The following is an 18,390-nucleotide window of genomic DNA, read 5'->3' on the forward strand; positions in this document are numbered from 1 at the left end:
CTTTCCTTCCTTTCCTTCCTTTCCTTCCTTCCTTCTTTCCTTCTTTCCTTCTTTCCTTCTTTCCTTCCTACTTTCCTTCTTTCCTTCTTTCTTTCTTAACATTTGTATTCAATATTCATGGAAATGAATAAAAGACAAGTCTTCTGCACGTTTCATTGCACTGTCTTGCATTCCTCCCATACCTCTACATAAACTTAATTTAGGCTGACATTACCTTTTCAATGTCTAAAATGTATGCTTCAAGCCCTGGCATACTGTTGTTCTTTATACAACAGCTGATAATCTCTCAGTTTATGTCCTTTGAAATCCTTCACACAATCATTGCCTTTTGGCCTTCAAAGTTCTCAGCCTTGTAAATCCTCTTCGAGAATTAATAGTAAGAAGTCACCTTCTCTCCTACTAGCTTTTGCTGTAGTGCTTGTGTGTGTGTGTGTGTGGAAATGCTTCTCATCTCATCCATCATTTCACTTCAGCAAATTCTACTATCAGAAGAAACATGTAGACATGTAAAACAGCCATGGAAACAATTCAAGCAGCTCTCAGTTCCCTGCTGGTTCTCTGCTAGAAAATTCTGGTGTTTTTTTTTCTTTTTTCATTTTTTTCTGTTATTTTTTTTGACTCTTTCTTTATCATGTTGTTTGTCCCCCAAATTATATTCTGTTATTATTGTTTTTAATCTGAGCTGACCAGTCTGGTTACTGAAAAATAAACATATATCAGAGGGTTATGTAATCCCTCTGTGTCAACAAATTCCACTTTTCCAGCACCTGTGACCCCTGAAGCACTCATCAGCTTAATTTGCAATCCCCGTGCACAAGCTAAGGTCACAAATCACAATGAGTCTAGTTCATCATGATATAATTACCTTGGTAAAATTACATTGACTCAGTAACAAGTGTCTTCAATTACAATCAAATTACAGGGACTGCTCAGCTGTACTTGACAAGTTTGCACACTGGGAAACATGACTAATGTAAGATTTCTCTGGATACGGTGTTTGGTGCCTTGACAACACTTATTTATTTATTTTTAATTTGCTGAATACTCCCATAATTACAGTACATTCTAAACCTATAAGGCCTTCGAGAGCAAACAGCTCATACAATGCATCACCAGATCATTCAATAAACTCAGTGCTTTTGAGATAGGTAGGACATGAAAAACTCTAACTACCAGGGCTAGATTACTGCTATTATGTCTTACACGACCCCGAAGACCTGAAGTCACTGCATTTGCCTTCTGAGGCATAATTTTCATTTGCAGATACACCAACACTTAGCATACATGGGGTTTACACTCACCCTTGCACTCTGGCCAGCAATAAGCTGGTCATCCTCAGTCTGAACGCTTGTTCGGCTGCGAACATCATAATCTTCCTGCTCAAAGTCTGAATCATCCTCCAGCTCTTCAGGGGTCTAGAGAGAGAGAGAGAGAGGGAAAGAAAGCAAGAGAAGAGATGACAAGCTTATAAAGGATACAAATCCTGTGTACAGTAAGCTCTTATTTCATTGACTACCTGCCCCAAAAACACAGTTTCTCTTTTGTTTTAAATTAACTTGTGTGCCCTCTCAGTCAAGAACCAAAATTGAATTGTCTTAAAAATTAAGTTCTTTCAACTTGAGTTTCCTTTACAGATGGCATTTATCACTACCTTGCTGCAACTTTTCTTAATTCTGTTAACGTGACAAATGTAGTTCCATGAACAGACATCTTACGGAAACATTAACAACCGGAATGCAGTATTTCAAAACAATCTTATTTCATTTATAAGTGGATACTGAAACTGTTGTAGTCTTCCAAATATGTATGCATGCAGAGAGAAACAGCCTACTTTAAGCCAATGTTTAGTATTATATTCTATATGGATAGTTTAAGAACAGATATAGGCCTCAGAATGGAAGATTATATTGCTTTTGTCATTTGAACAGCGTCTAATAAAAGCAGTTTGTCCACAAGTAACTTTGGTTGGTACGATAGATGTAGTAAAAGAAAAAGGAGATCATAATAATTACAGAGAGATCCTCATCCTACTGGCTACCCACATGCTTTAGCGGTAACCTAGAGGAGCAACCAACACTGAAGAAGTCAGTCACGCTGTAATTTCCTGCTTGGAGGCACTGTCAAGTTTCCTAGCAGAGGTGCTAATCATTGCCAGTTGTCATTACAGCTCTATCTTGAAGATTAACAGTCACCAGGAACTGGTCCAAACCCTCTAACGTAATGTAGAGAAGTCTTTTGTTGATATTTATATTACAGCCTGGTTTCCAACATGAAGTGCACATCACTGTAACAGAAAAATCAGCTGCTTTGCTAACTACATGGTAAAGTGCACATGATGAGAGGAAAAAACACAGCCATCTTCACATGGCTGAAATGAATTAGACGCATATTTTGATGCTGAGCACTGAAGGAAGAAATAACCAAGTATGACAGTGTGGTAATGAAACACTGGCAGCATCTCTGAAGAGACACATGCCCAAGTAACATGCCTAGCAAGTTGGAGAGAAAATGAAATCTAGGTTAGAAAATGAATGTCTTTTCTCCTCTGGCATAACAAACAAAGGAACGATTGCAACCATTGCTGTAATGTCCAATGGTCTTTTTGTCCAAGCATCTTTAATCACTTAATATCTTCTCTCTCCTAAACAACCTGAGGGCAGGATGTGACTTTAAAATCTGTCATAAGCAAATCAGCTACTAACAAACAGCACATACCTCCCTAAGCAAGACAGAGGATTTCCAGTTATAAGGCTCACTTCTAGCCTGTAGCAGGAGCAGTGTGGAATGTTTCAGACCCTTCATTGCAAATCAGCTGACTCTTCCCCATCTTCCAAGTCCAATCAGCCAGTCAGTCACACTGGTCATTGTAAAAACAGCACCCTTCCCAAGGTACACTTTTTTTCTTTTGTCTGCACACTTTTATATATATAAGACTATAAAAGATAACAAGCGGCCCCTTCCCAGCTTTTTGTAGTCCGAGTTGCAGCAGAGTAAGGGCTATAATAGTTTAACCTGGAGAGATAAGCCAGGTGGAATATTTAAAATATTACATCCCAGTAGTGTAAGCACACTAAGCACAGGAGGACTCTTATTAAAGAGATGAAACATTCTCAAACTTCCATGTTCAGGTCATTTATTCTTAAAGAAACATTGAGAAAAAAACACATTGCTGTCACTTTCTGCATAACATTCACAATCTTAATATCTGTGGTCTTTAAAAAAATGGAAACTTAATCAGTATTGTCTGGAACTCAGAGAAAAGCAATGCCAAACAAAAGGATAAGGCAATGGAACAGTTATAACATACTACCAATTCAAGAAACTCCAGTATTTCCCAATCTGCAAATGAGATCTAATCCAGTACTAACTTTCAGATTCACTTTGTTAAGGTTTTCAAGTGTGGAGAATCCAACACCCTCATTTTCTTGCAAAAACAGCTACGCTTTTCATTAGGATGAAGAATAGTAGTGAATTGTTAACTGTAGGCTCCCATTTCAAACACATGGGATGCTTTTCACTGTTGTGCTGCTGCTTTGCTATATGTGATGTCTTGGAGATGCAGCCTCAATTTTAATCTCTCTGATTCACTTAGAGACAATGGAAAAAAAGAAAAAAGAAAAAAAATATATAAGAAGGTACCTTTACTTAAGGCATTTTTATTCCTTAGCTGAGTCTTCCAAACATATCAGAAGAACTCCAATTTTTGTGCACAACTAACAAGACCATGGTATTTAAAACCCAGTTTCCAAGACAACAGTCTGTTACTTAATTTATCTGAGTTGGATGACAGAAGGACTGATTTGTGCCTGCAGAAATCTGAATCTATGGCCATAAAAACTAAGGAAACGTGGATGTGAGATCAGGGACAGTTTCTACACAAAACTCTTACAACCAGCTGTGTAAGAAGTAGCCAGAGCCATTTTCAAAACCAATAGATTTTAAAAAGTCATTGATTTTGTAATGCCAGTATGAATGTGTGATTTATCATAGAATCAAAAACATTGGAAAAGACCAAGATCATCTAGTCAACCATCAACCCACTTGTGCATGAATTAGATGTAAAGTGGCATCGATACGTAGAATTATAAAAGCTATTTGTTTAATATTTCACCAATTCAAAAATACTTACTGAAGATAAAGAGACTCACTATGCTATGTGCTTAAAAACTGTAAGATGCAATTGTAAGAAATTCAGCACTGTAAACATCAAGTCAAGTTAACCTTGTAACGAGTAGAAATGAAAATATTTCTCTATTTTCTACCACTAAAATACTCTCTACTTCTAAAAGCTAAGGAGAAAAAAAGACTTTATAATATGCTTTTATATTTCACTCCATGCTATTCTGGACATTTTTTTTTTTTTTTTACAAAGGCAGCTGCAGCCACAGTGACTCAGGTGCTTCAAGCACCATCTGAGTGGCAAAGACAAAGAACCTCTCTCACAGCACGTCTTCAGCTGTTTAATGATTAAAGTAAAAACTAACTGTACAAACACTTGAAAAGCAAAAGGCCCTCAGTACAGGCAACAGACTCTGCTGTAGTGCCCTTTGGAGATAGACTGTTTTAAAAGTTGATGTGGTCCTGCACTAAGTCTAGTTTTCCAGAGAGTGTGGGATGTAGCAGGATCTTGGATTTCATCCCAGTGCTTATCTCCTAGGTTATCAAGGCTAAGCCCATATTAACAAGTGTGGAAAAGTAGGAGAGGATTCATACATCCAAACTATTCGAGACCTCACACTAATCTCATCTCATTTTTATTCAGGCTAGGTGTGGTCTGCTCCCATGGAATGAAATTCCCACACTGCCAGGAGTGTATTTAATGTGCACATCTTCCCCAGTTACCAAGAACAGTCAAGTTAATGTCCTCTAAGACTGCTCCATATTGTGGACCAAAGTATAGCAAGTGGTAAAAACTGGAGTTTGGATTCAGAAGTGCACTCTTGATTAAAAAAAGAAAAAAAGCCTTGCTATTAGCAAGGCTGCCAGCAGTAAAGGCCGTGTGTGAAGAGAGTGGTCTCAGAGATGCAAAAGAATGTGGAAAGGTGCTGTTTGATTGTTCCTAGCTGTAGAGCAAGTTTCCATCTAACATCTGAGTGAATTTCACAAGAATTCATGAAAAAAAAAAAACCAAAAAAACACAAAGTGTAATTTGTTCCCTATGCTGTAATTTAAAACGATGTTGGAACAAAGCTATTATTTTCTTATTTTTAGATTCTATAATTATACTCCTAAATTTATTTATACTACTTCTTCAGTTGTGAAAGTGATCTTTCTTCTGTACAGATTATAACAGCCCCCAATGCAAAATGAGTCTCCTTCCTCCTCCAAACAGACATTACATTCTACCCTTTCCAAGGAAAAAGAGAAGATATTTTCCCCCTTTCCTTCAGATTACTAAAATAATAATAATAACAAAAAATAATTTGAAATGTGGCTTTATTTCCTCAATGGTATGAGAGAATCATCTCAGACAAATTTTAATCTTCCATAGCATACTCTCAAACAATTACTGCCTGAAAATAATTGTTTGAGGCAGATGCTCTAAAAAGTTTGCAAGATTTATATTTATATATATATATATAATTCTACAAGAAGTTTTGCAGCCTGAGTGTGCAGGAATTAAGAAATTATTAGATAAAAATATTCTCTACTTTGTCTTTTATAGCATAATATCTACCCCCTTAATTGCATTTTCTATTTCAACATGAGATGTCCGGATGGGAATACTAGAAAGTATCTCAAACTTAAACTAAATTGTGTTTTACAGAAAATAAGGTTCTGAGTCAGCAAACTCTGGTTTATGTAAATTTATAGATGTGATTTTTCCCAGTTAATTCACAAGGATAATGAGACCATTTATTTGCTTTAGTTCTCTGCCTGGGTAAGGAGCACTACATTTAGCTCCATAAATAAGTTAATTGTCTGAATGCAAAAATACATCTTCCTAATCTGAGTAAGCAGAATTCATTAGCTCGTATCACATACAGAGTGAAAAGTGGTAGTGATACAATTGCAAAAGTAACCTGGGATGTTTCTAAGGAGACTGTGAAGCCTGCATGCTGATCAGCTTTGCAAGCTAGTGATTAACATAACAGCAAAATGGCACTGAAATAAGTGAACTTAAAATGGTGGTTTTTGCTAAGCCAAAAATCTCATTCAGGATGGAAAGTCTCATAGCAACCTCCGTGGGACAGATGTGCAAGTGGGTCCTGGGAGAAAAACTGCGTAGGGGACTGAAGAAAATAGGTCTGTAGGAGTACCCGTGCCATAATTGCATCTTATGAAGCACTTTAAACGTCTGACTGTTGAAGACTGAAATGTACTTAGAAGTGGCTTCTAGAATCATAGGATATCCCAAGGAGGGACTCTTCTTGAACTCCAGCAGCTCCAGTGAACTTGACCACTGCCCTGAGGAGACTGTTCTAGGGCCCAGCCACTCTCTAGGGAAGAACCTTTTCTTGATATCCAACCTGAACCTTCCCTGAGGTTCTCTTGTCCAAAAGAAATGTTTAGAAACATCTGTTACAGACTAAGAAACTGTACAGTCAAAGGAAGAACAGATCTTATTCTATTCCAGTCTAGAAGTCTTGCAAATATTCCAATGTAGCACATCTCTAAAAAGGATGTGTTTGCTCCAACAATGCCTATAATTTAGGCTACCTGAGGGCTGCACAGGGTACAGGAACATGATTTATATTTTGCAGTTAAAAAATCAAGACTGCCAAAAGCTTTCTGTGTAGATGTTAATGTAATGTATTGTGACATGTATAATGACTAAAATGAAGCAATTTTGGAGTGCTCCAACTGCCTAAAGGCTTCAGTCAGTGCTATAGTAGATTCACATGCAAAAGTGTATGTTATATGTTTGCTCAGATGAGTGAGTTGTTGCTTTACCACTATTGCTTCACAAGAGACAGTATTCTTTGAGATCTTCACTATGAGTTCATTTGTATTTGGCTTTCATCAGGGCAGGTAAATTGTTTTTCATACAAAAAATTAAATTGAGATGTCCAAAACAATTTTTTTTTTATTTTTAAATACTTGACTTTGGACTAGACTGAAAAGTAAGATACAGCTATACTCACAACTATTTTGATAGGTAAGAAATAAATAAATAAAAATCTATATATGCCTGAGCAAATTGAATCAACTGGTTAGTCAACAACGAAATGACACATTCTTTAGCTCAGTAAACATTCAAAACCATCCCTGCAGAGGTTCACTGGAGCAGCAAGATTATTTATTTATTCATTTAGATTTTAACCAGACTTACCTCATATCCTAGGCAGCACACATACATTAAAAAAACATTCTACACAAAGTTTGAAAATCTTGGTAATATATTGCTACTGCTATGGAAGCGGTTCTACTTAATACTGAGCTTCCATCTATGGGCAGTTGTGATCAAATAATCTCCTAAGTAGTTAAATAATATTTTCTTGCTCATCCCCTCACCTCTTTTCTTAAGAATACTTTTTTTTTTTTTTTCTGCATAGATTTTTATTTTATGCTCGTTTCGATATCAAGCTTTTCTGGCAAATTATGAAACAAGGCTGAGTCCAAGTAGCTTTTCCATTCCTCTTATTCAGTGTGTGACACTTTGCTTCAATCCCCAGCTTTTATTTCCCGGGTGCCTTACATACCCTTATCATCAGAACAGCTTTCCTGATGTCACGAACTCCATCATAAACCAAGCGGGAGGCATCTATGAACTCGTTCTCTTCAAATGGCTGTGGGACATTCGCACTCAACGCTTCAATGGCAACCTCAACTTGTTCAGCAAAACGTGGCATAACTAGATTAAAGAAAATGAAAGGCAACAAGATTAGACACCTCCTTCCGTGAACATTCTCTCCCTGCCCTTGGGCATAAACACTTTTCAGTAGGCATGGTACATGTTGTTGTCACAACTTCAAGACCTAGGAAGGTTCACAGGGCAGTTTTACACGCATGCTTTATGTACAGAGCTCTGGCACATCTTCTACTAGCAACAAAACAGCCATTCTCATAGTCTTGCCACTAGCTGAATAATAAAGAATATAAAAATTTCCTTTTAATTAATTGGTTCTTTACTAACTTCTATCTGACATCAATAGCTCATTATCTGAGCTATCAGGAAAATTCTTTTAAAACCTTTAAACTTGGAATGAACACAGTACAATATTTATATCAAATGATCAAAGGAAAATATAACTATTTCACCTACTAATTTAGATTGGGTAACTCTAGTCTGGCTCATATTGAATAGTAAAAGGGACAAAACACCTCTGGAATGCAAAAGTTAGCAAGCAACCTCTGTAAAGGCATATCAAAAGATATTCTTCATTATCATCTTGTATATATTAGAAAAAGTAGTCATAGCTATAAGGTAAAGGTATTATCAAGTGTAGCATGTGCTTTATGAAACATATCTTAAAGCAATTATTTGTTTATGTAAATACTTAACAGCTTTCCTTGAAGTAACTGTAATACCAAAAGTAATAATTTCTCCTAGGAAGTAAAGTTTCACTGTGGCAGACAACCACATTTTCTTCTTAAATGGATGCCCTTAAATTTGTTCTTACTCATACTGAAAACAGTATATTTTATGCATCTCACTTAACATCTGTTTTAAAGCAAAAATAAATAAAAAACAACAACACAAAAACATGACTCAAGACCAGTTTACATTTTGAAGAACAACTGGAAGCACTTACTGTTGTTTTCAGTTTCTGGCATTTCAGTAATACTCACTGAATGCTTTTTCTTAAAAGGGAAAACTTTAAAGGGATTAATCTATTTAAATCTTGCTTATGCTGACTTTATATATGTTTGTTCACGCACGAAGATGAAAGAACTGAATTGAATCTTTCATGCAGATAATGTTCAGTAAGCGCAAAGTGCGTGGAATATATTGGGGCAAACAGGAAAAAGTGATATTGACAATAGACTTCAAAAAAGTAAACATTAATAAAACATTGCTAAGCAGAGGGGAAACATTTTAAGTAGAAGAGGGATGGAAGTAAATACATATATCAAATTATCTTAATTAATGGAACACTTGAAAGTATATTAGGAGACTAATGTGATTGCATAATGAACTCTAACCTAAGAATAATAATAATAAAAAACAGTACTTAAAAATATAATGAAAACAAGTTAACTAAGAATCAAAATAAATATATTTAGGGTCACTGGGATAAAACAACAAAGTTAGAAACTGCTGCTGCAAAAATAGCAGCAGAAAAGGAGGCAAAGGATCCTAATATTTAGGATTCTTAAATTTCTGTCAAGAATTTCCTAATCAGCAGATGTGATCAGGTATTTAATAATACAATTAATAGTAAATGCAGCAGACCTGAATTAGGAAGGGACAGTTTATCTATATGAACATACATAAATATATCTATCAAATATATCTTCATGTATACAGAATTTAATCTACAGTACTTAAGAAGTTAAAAAGCAATAACAGTAAATGTTTAAATTTAGATTTAGAGATTTTAGAGAAAAAAGTAAGCATCTATTTTTAGAAAGGTAAAGGACAGAAGAGTTATAGAACATTCAATCTATTTTCAGTACCCAGAGAGAAGTGAAACATAACGTAAAGCAATAATGTTTTATTTTGTAAATAATGAGCAGGTGTTGGACAGGCAAAAGATTTGTCATAAATTGGGTGTATCAAAACATTTCAACGTTTTCCTGACAGTAACTAAATAATGGGGAGAGAGAAACACTGTCATAGAATCGTAGAATGGTTTGGGTAGGAAGGGACCCTTAAGATCACCTAGTTCCAACCCTGTTGTTACAGGCAGGGAAACCTCCCATTAGGCAGGTTGCTCAAAACCCCATCCAGCCTGACCTTGAATGCCTTCAGGGAGAGGGCATTCACAATGTCATTGGGCAACCTGTTCTGCTAACTGTGATACAGTTTGACTTTGGTAAGGTTTTTGACAGTTACACATGACCATTGCATGTGAAAGCTTCAACAATCTTAACCTTGATGATCTGGCTACAGATTAGTCCTTAATTTACATTATTACATATGAAAATTATCTGTTTTTAAAAGCTATTAAACTTAATTATGAATTGTTTACTTGCTTGCCGACTGTATTTTTACTTCAGTGCTTAGTTTTGATTAGATAAGCATGAAAAAACATCTTACACTAATTAGATGCTAGCTCCTAAAGGTTTTTCTAAGTTACCATTTATCGCAGTAAAGTTTTTGAAAATTGAGTTAAGAGCTGTTAAGGTTATTGGGACACACTTGAAGAGCTCCGTGACAGCGACGTATGGTAAATATCCAATTCAGTTGTACCCATAAAAACTCCTGTTTTTTTTATCTGTCATATATTGTACAAAAAGGGATATTCTTAAGCTGAGAAGAAGAATTCAGACAAAGATAACAAGTCTGTATCAGGAGTTGAAGCTCTTCAATGACAGATGACAATTTATTTACCATGTAGAGAGACAGTGGCTATGAATTTGAACTTCAGAGATAAATCAGCACTTTAGGAAAAAAAAAAAGAAAAGGCCTCAGTTTTCAGGCAATTTTTCTGTCCACAGGACTAAACATATATATATATATATAAATTTCTTGTAACAGCATCATTATAGCTACCTCTTGGAGGTGTCAGAGACAAGTTGAGAAATTCTCAATTTTTGATATCCAGGGCTTTAGATCTAAGGGAATCAATCACCTTAAGACCAGACGTTGTTCTCTGAAGCTAAACTGTTCTCAGACAAACTAGATACTTGAGCTCCTAAGAAATAACTGTTCTCAGACATACTGGCATAGTCAGCTTTGTCCCTTGGCAAGCTCTTTGTAGAGCTGCATTCATTTATTTATTAGTGTGCCAAGCACTGATCAAAATAGACTGCAAGTGACTGTAAAAGTTGGCCAAAGAGATTTGGTTAAAATTATTCAGAAATCACATGCCATACTAAAGATTTTGACCACCACACTGTTGAAAGCTGAAGGGTCCCTGATAATCTCACACATATAATCCATGCTTCTTGTAAAGATCTCAGTTACATCACATGAATTATCAAGGATGATTGGCACTACTGTAAATTAAGTTACCAGAGGAGGTTAAGATAGCAAAAAAATTCCATGAATGACCCACTCCACAAGAAAAAATGGTGCTCTGTTACAGAAACAATTCATTGTTTAGATTTAATAGGTTTTATTAAAGGAAATATAACAACAAATTTAGACTTCTGGATGAAATTTCTTTCAGGTTTCTTTTTTTTGTTGTTTTGTTTTTCATTTTTTTACTCCTGAAAAAAATAAATTAATTAATGGTAATTTATTTATCTGAGGAAGAAATACACTCTCCCAGGATATTTAAGGATTTTAAACAGGTATTTTAAAAATAGTTGTTATGAGATATTTATTTGACATATCCTGTCCAAAATGGCACACTATCTCAATTTGATTTGGAGGGTGAAGTAGGAAATATACATGTCACCTGATTTAGTCTCAAGAGTTTGGCAAAATCGGGTATGATAAGAACTGTAAAATTTTTATCAGAAAATTCTAAACACTTCATAAGCGGTTCACTAAATTGTAGCCTTAGATTATAGTGTAATTCTCAACATTTGAATCATGATTATCATATTGCTAATTAAAGTGAAAAAGCTTTATACCTGTCTATTGAGGCAGTTTACCACATACGACAGCATTAGACTAACTGTCGAGAAGAGCAGATTTGATATAAATATTTTGTTGCTTGTTGCATACTGAGCAGAGACGTGGACACACATATATATTAATATTGTTTTGGTTGTCACATAGGAAGAAGTGCTAGCATATAATTATGTTTATGCTTTATGTCACTGAGTTGGCTTTTCAGAATTCGCTGTTCTGTGCTCAGAGATGTGGTCACTGATGTCTGTTGTAGCTAAATGCCCAGCAATACAAATGTAAATGCTCATTAGTTCAGGATATTAAATTCTGTGTTTCAGTAAAAAACAAAAGCAAAAGTGAGGAAAAACTGGCAATGTGGTGTTTATAGTGCTGTGGCAGAGAAAATGATGAAGTGTTACTAGTGCTCATCTGGCCCAAGACCACCTTTTTTCTTCTTGTTATTCACTGACTCACCTTTTCCTTGTTTAAATGGTTAATGAATATACCTACTCCAGCATAGGAGAGAAAGATAGCCTCTGTAGAAACATGGAATATTTGCAGTGGATTTGATGAACCTGAAGTTCTTCTCCAACCTGAACAATTTTATGATTCTATGATGTGGTTATGCTACCAAGTACTGTGATATATGGACACATGTAAAAGAAAAAGCCCTTCAAGTTTTGACCTGATTGAATTGTCATTAACAGGAAATGTCAGGGGAAAACTAAGGTAAACATTATTAGAGGGAAGTGCCTTGTGGCAAACATAGGCAATCATGTAATGAAAGGGTACATCAAAAAGCATGCAAACAAGGATTGTAAAAGAAGGCTGTAGGGACATACGTGTCTCATCAATTTCAGATGTCTCACTCATTCTCCTGCCTACTTGTGCAAATAAAAACCACATGCATTGTCTAGCCCCCAAATTTTATTACTACTAAACAGAACTACCTTCAGGTTAATGCTCCAAATAAAAGCTAGCTTTAGCTCTTCAAAAATTTAAATCCAGAAAGTAGTCATGGGCTGTTGGATGCAAAATGGATCACACAATACAAACCAGAACGAAATGCCATTTCTGGCATTAGCTATAAGTTTGTGTATATCTGCACGTAGATGTGTGTAGGCAAGAGGATGAAAGGGATACCAGTGATTTTATTTTAAAAGATTAATGTACAAATCACATTCACATTCACAAAACACTCTGTTGGAGACAGTCAACCTTCATTGTATTTTTCTACCTATATTTTCTGGACATAGAATCACAGAATTCTTAGAGTTGGAAGGGGCCTTTAAAGGTCATCTAGTCCAACTCCCATGCAACGAACGCAGACATTCACAACTAGATCAGGTTGTCCAGGGCCTGATCCAGCCTCACCCTGAAAGTCTCCAGGGACAGGGCATCCACAGCAGCATTGGGCAACCTGTGCCAGTGGCTCATCATCCTCACTGTAAGACTTTTTCCTTATATTCAACCTAAATCTATGCTCTTTAAGCTTGAAACCATTTCCCCATTAGACATTAGTCTTATGTACTAATTTGAGATATGTTGTGCATGTAAAGAGTATCTGTGCCCCACTGTTCATATTGCTGACACATTTTTTTTTCTGAGAGGTTGAATTAACTCAGAGCCTTTCTGTCAGTGAATATAATGTCCTCAGCTTAGATAAATGTTCCTCTTACGTTGAAAAATTAAATAAAATTATCTTTCTGATAATGAAGCTCCTGTACTCTCATGTGTCAAACAATGCATTTTTCTTTTGGCAAATTTTGCTTCTTTCTATTCACCTGTTGATTAATATGTCATACAGTATCAACAACAGCACTGCCTCTGAAGTAATACACAATGCTTTCTTTTTTTTTTTTTTTCTTTAGCCTGATGAGAAATGGCCATTTATACTTTTCTTCTGAACTGTATCCATTTCTTAATCCATCAAAGACTTTAAAATTCACTCTATGGTTTCCCATTTTCCAATCACCTGTGTGTGAAGGATTTTATAAAAAAAAACTTTGAAAAATCTAAATCAAATACATTATATTCGCCTTTAGTAATATAGTCCAGTTTAAAGCTGTGAAAATGGACAGAAAAAGAAACAGTATTGAATGTTTCAGACACCGCGGTGATTTAATCATCTCTTACATGTCTCATGTAATTATTTTATAACATATTTTGCATATTTTCTCATTGTATTCTGGCTAATAATTCTTTGAATCAAACCAAGTATTTCCTCGAAATATGAAGGAAACTTTGCTGGCTCTTTGGTATAAAACTACTTTTTTTCTATTTTTTTTCCTAAATAATGTATTAACAGCTTTTTGTTGGTGATACCTTCATCTCTGCATTTCAGTTTAGCAAAAACTCGAAAGTGTGGCAGTGCTTTGCAGAATAAAAGCCATAATTTCATAAACGTCCTTGGATATAGGATCTCATTGTAAGGATGATGGTATCCATAAGTTGTACTATAACCACCTGGAACTCACATAAAACATGAATTTAACATCATTCATTTTTAAAATAGTTTCTATTTTAGAATTTTTAGCTCTCCTCAGAGTCAATATGCCTTTTTGATTACTGATATGCTTAAATTTATCTTCTTGCTCCTACACTTATTTCATTTCATATCATTGCTGAAAAATCCATCTCTACAACATTTTAGTATTAGCTTTGATAACATCATTTAGCTGCTTTTGCCTAGTGATAAATATCTTCAAAGTTTGTCTTACTCTCACTGATAAAACTCCCAGTCTTTTTGCTGAATTGCAAGGAGTGCTTGTTTTGAACCTTAGTCCTCTCAAATAATGATGAAATATAGAATTTGAGTCAAAATAGAAGTCAGAGGGAGAGACATACTTAAAAAGAAAAGCTAAAAGGAAAAAAAAAAACAACAAAAAAAAACAGTTATCGGGTTATTAGGGTATTTCTAAAACATGCTAAAAGCTGAAACTCTAATTTCTGATCTGAGTCATGCAGTACATGATTCCAAAGTTTCTAGTTTCTTTTGCAGGAGCATGTAAACCAAAGTATTGGAGTACTGGTTATTCCCACTTGTTTTCCAGATATCCCAATGCAAACCAAAGAAAACAACCACAAGCCTTTCCAGCCAGTTCTGGTTCTGTTTGTTTGGAAACTAATGCTTCTTCTCTTCAGCTGTTACAGCTTCTCAAGAAACTGCTGAGTAGATCGCGAACACCTTATTAAAGGCAATGGGCCCTTTTCAGCAGGTTTCTGAGGTGCTCAGCATTATGAAAGATCTCAAGATTCATATAGAAATTGTGTTCTGCCTTCTCTTATTCCCTTGCCTTACATTTTGCCCTTTTCCTTGTTTCTCACCTTCTCTTTCTCCTCTCTCTTTTTTCCCCATCCTTCTGTCCTTCTTTCTTTTACCATATATAGCGGAATTATATGTTATGTATTTTTCTGAGTTTTTAAATTGCATTTTTTTCTCTAAAAACACTAAGGAAATGCCAGTGGTAAACAACAAGGAGGAATTCAATAGGACTTTACAGAAATCCCTGTCTGCCAATCTCTGGGCTGTGTCTGGCCCTGGTTCTGCCCACTGCTCCTAATCCTGACCCACAGCCATGGCCTGACAAAGAAGCGACTGGCCCTTCTTCTTTAGGAAACCAAGTTAAAGATGTAGGAATACTTCATTGTTTTCTCAACTGTCCCAAGAAAACAAAGACACACATGAAAATTAAGCCCTGAAGCTTTAGCGTACTTCAGCGCACACTTAACATCCAATGAAATCTGTGTTTTGTCTTTGTCCTGAGTCAGACCCATAGATTCAGTGGTTTTATAGTTTTCATCTTAGATTTATAAGAATCTCAGCAAATGAGAGTCAAGCTTTTAGTTTGTTTTTAAAGGAAAATAAAAGTACCCAATTAAAAAGAGACATTAGCCAATACATCCTGATGTAATACTTCTCTCAGACAATAATCTAGCCTCAAACAAGTCCTTGGCTATTAAGTCAGTGGGTTAGTCAAGCACAACTGAGAAAGCACTGAAACAGTGGAAAGAAATAACTATATTTTTAAAAGGAGATTTAGGCTGTAAATTAAAACAACAAACAAATAAAACTTTAAGGTGAAAGTTATTAAAGTAAGGCTTGCATGACTGCATTTTCTCAAAAACTATGAATATCACTTACAGCAAAGATTAACTTTCTTCTTCCAGTATACATTAGCACGTGCATTAGTGTTTCTCTTTCCAAAATATTGTGTCTATATTTCTGATCAAATCCCATACTCACATACCCCTGTGAAATCCTGAGAGAAGAAGGCTTACGTGTTAAGAGAAGATTTCCTTTTCTGAGCTGATAGTTAAAGGTAAATAATAGTTATAAAAGAAGTGCGCTCTGCTTATTTCCCTTCTATTGTAATTCAACTAAATTTTCTACAGTTTTCTAAAGTATTTCATTTAGAAACAAATAAAAGTTCAAGTAAAAATAAAGAGAAATAAAAATGAAAAAGATGAGATGGTTATAGTTGTGCTGCTCAGAGATTTTGATATATATGTCTATGGGTGGAGCCTGACTAAATAAATGACTCATCACTGATTTATCCTGTACTAGATCTCAAGCTGAAGACTATAAGGAATACATAAGAACATATTCATAGATATATGCATATCTATATGCATAGCTGTACTGATGCATACATAGATAGAGACCAGTTCTAGGGTAGAGGACACAGCATAAATTAGCAGGGCACAGAATGGAGCAGTGTCATCTAAATACCAACATTTTACCCTAGGGTTACAAAATGAGTGAATAACACTTACTGTTTTGTTAATCATCAGCCATAGAGAAATAATACTCAGCCCCCTTGTAAGTAGCTTAAAAAGCCATAGACAGAAATTGCATTGCAGCGTGTAGTGTAAGGTAGCTTTTCTCTCTTCCTGGTTTATTACTCACAAGTTTTCTTAAATTTTACTTAGTACAAAATAAGTAATTACGTTTGACTTTGAGGAACAGGGGATCAGTTGTAAGCACTGAGTCCAGCATTAATAAATCGATGCTGTCAAGAAGCACTTAGTCCAGAGCTTCTAGCACTTAGTTATAAATCAAATTATATCAAAAAGTACATTAAGTACAGAATGTAAGCATTCACTGTGCCTATTACTTGTTTATTTAATTGTGCTTTATAATTGACAGGTAATCCTTTGAAAAATTAGCAGTAAAATTTTTATATAACATTAGACGATAAACATTATCTCATTAAATCTGAAAAGATCTAGCTTATTATCTTGTTTGTTTGTTTGTTTATTTATTATTATTAGTTATTAGGAAGAAATGTTTCACTCAGAGGGCAGTGAGGCCCTGTGCTGCTGCCCAGAGAGCTGTTGGTGCCCCATTCCTGTGGGTGTTCAAGGCTGGGTTGTATGGGGTCCTGGGCAGCCTGAGCTGGTAGGGGGAAACCAGCCCACAGCAGTGGGATTAGAACTGGATGGGCTTTAAAGTCCCTTCCAACCCAAGCTGTGATTCTATGATTTTCAGGTGTCTACCCCTGTGTGCATCTACATAATATCTGGTCATTTGTACCGTGAGTGGAGATCTACTCTGTAAACTAAATGCAATTCAAAGTATGATGCATATGAGTAAATGCAGATCTCTGCTTTGAGAGTGTTTGATAGTACTGCCCAGACTGAACAATTCAGGTGTACAAATAGCAACAGATAATACTGAGCAAAAAAGAGCCTAAAGTGTAATTGCATACAGTCAGTCAGATGAATTGTGCTCTTTGTCAGTGAAGGCAAAAAAAAAATTAAAAACAATCCACATTTTTTTTCCTTTCCCATTCAATCTAGCATACTTCACAGTCTCTCAGATAATACATTTTCATATAATATACTTTCAGTTGATTGAATGAATCTTCAATGAAAATTTGTTTTGATTAGAAATGCTTAAGTCACCAACATTCACCTGCACAGACCACAGAATAATGTCTGTAATGATTTTATCATAGAATCATAGAATCCTTAGAGTTGGAAGGGACCTCTGAGGGCCATCTAGTCCAACTCCCCTGCAATGAACAGGGACAGCACAGCTAAATCAGGTTGCTCAGGGCCTGATCCAGCCTCGCCTTCAAGGACTCCAGGGATGGGGCATCAACCACATCACTGGGCTACCTGTTCCAGTGCCATTTGATAGGGACACAAAATATATAACATACAGCTTGAGATCTTGGAAAACAAACCATGTGTTATTTAATCAAATACAATGCAACTCATGAAGTACACCATCTTTGATGGATCACTCTTCTCTTACACAGTTCTCGTCAATGTGACTTTTGCAGTAGTACTGAATAGAGAACCAAAAAGCATATATTGTCATTAATTTGTCTGCTTAGATTTTGTTTTCATTCACTGATTGAGCAATATTTCACACAAGCTTACCTGTTTCAGAGAGCAGTTTGGTTGCTTCCAGTACCTTCTCGGTATAAACTCCAGTTTCATAGTTTTCCATCTCTGCATTAATGATGTGAATGACTCTGGCTGCACGGCCTCGGATGGCCCCAGCAGTTCTATCCAGGGTATCAACATCTCCCTCTTGGAGTGCAATCACACATTTATTCACATCTTCCAGAATATGATTTTCTGGAAAGCAGGGAGAAATGAACAGATATAAGGCTCATTTCATTTTACTCTCCATCATAGGCAAAGCTTACTGATTTTGGTAAAAGAGAAACATAAATACATTAAAAATTATTTATTTTTATTTACCTTAGAACCTAAGGTTATTTACCTTATGCAATATTTATCTTTAAAATGTAGTGGGCACTCTCACC

At 35.7% G+C, this 18,390-nt stretch overlaps 1 protein-coding gene across 4 annotated transcripts in view; it reads right to left on the reverse strand.

Moving 5' to 3' along the window:
* The window catches only part of CTNNA2 (catenin alpha 2), a 465,672-nt gene that overhangs the window by 34,830 nt on the left and 412,452 nt on the right, over positions 1 to 18,390 (reverse strand). For all 4 annotated transcript variants that reach the window (XM_090139884.1, XM_090139885.1, XM_031588179.2 and 1 more), the window contains 3 exons: positions 17,999 to 18,199; positions 7,644 to 7,795; positions 1,302 to 1,415 (listed from right to left, as the gene is read on the reverse strand). In XM_090139884.1, coding sequence (XP_089996010.1) covers positions 1,302 to 1,415; positions 7,644 to 7,795; positions 17,999 to 18,199 — 467 coding nt within the window. The remainder of the gene's footprint in view (positions 1 to 1,301; positions 1,416 to 7,643; positions 7,796 to 17,998; positions 18,200 to 18,390) is intronic.

This window comes from Phasianus colchicus, chromosome 4 (assembly GCF_987193195.1).
Source record: "Phasianus colchicus chromosome 4, bPhaCol1.hap1.1, whole genome shotgun sequence".
In the NCBI taxonomy this organism is placed as follows: Eukaryota; Metazoa; Chordata; class Aves; order Galliformes; family Phasianidae; genus Phasianus; species Phasianus colchicus.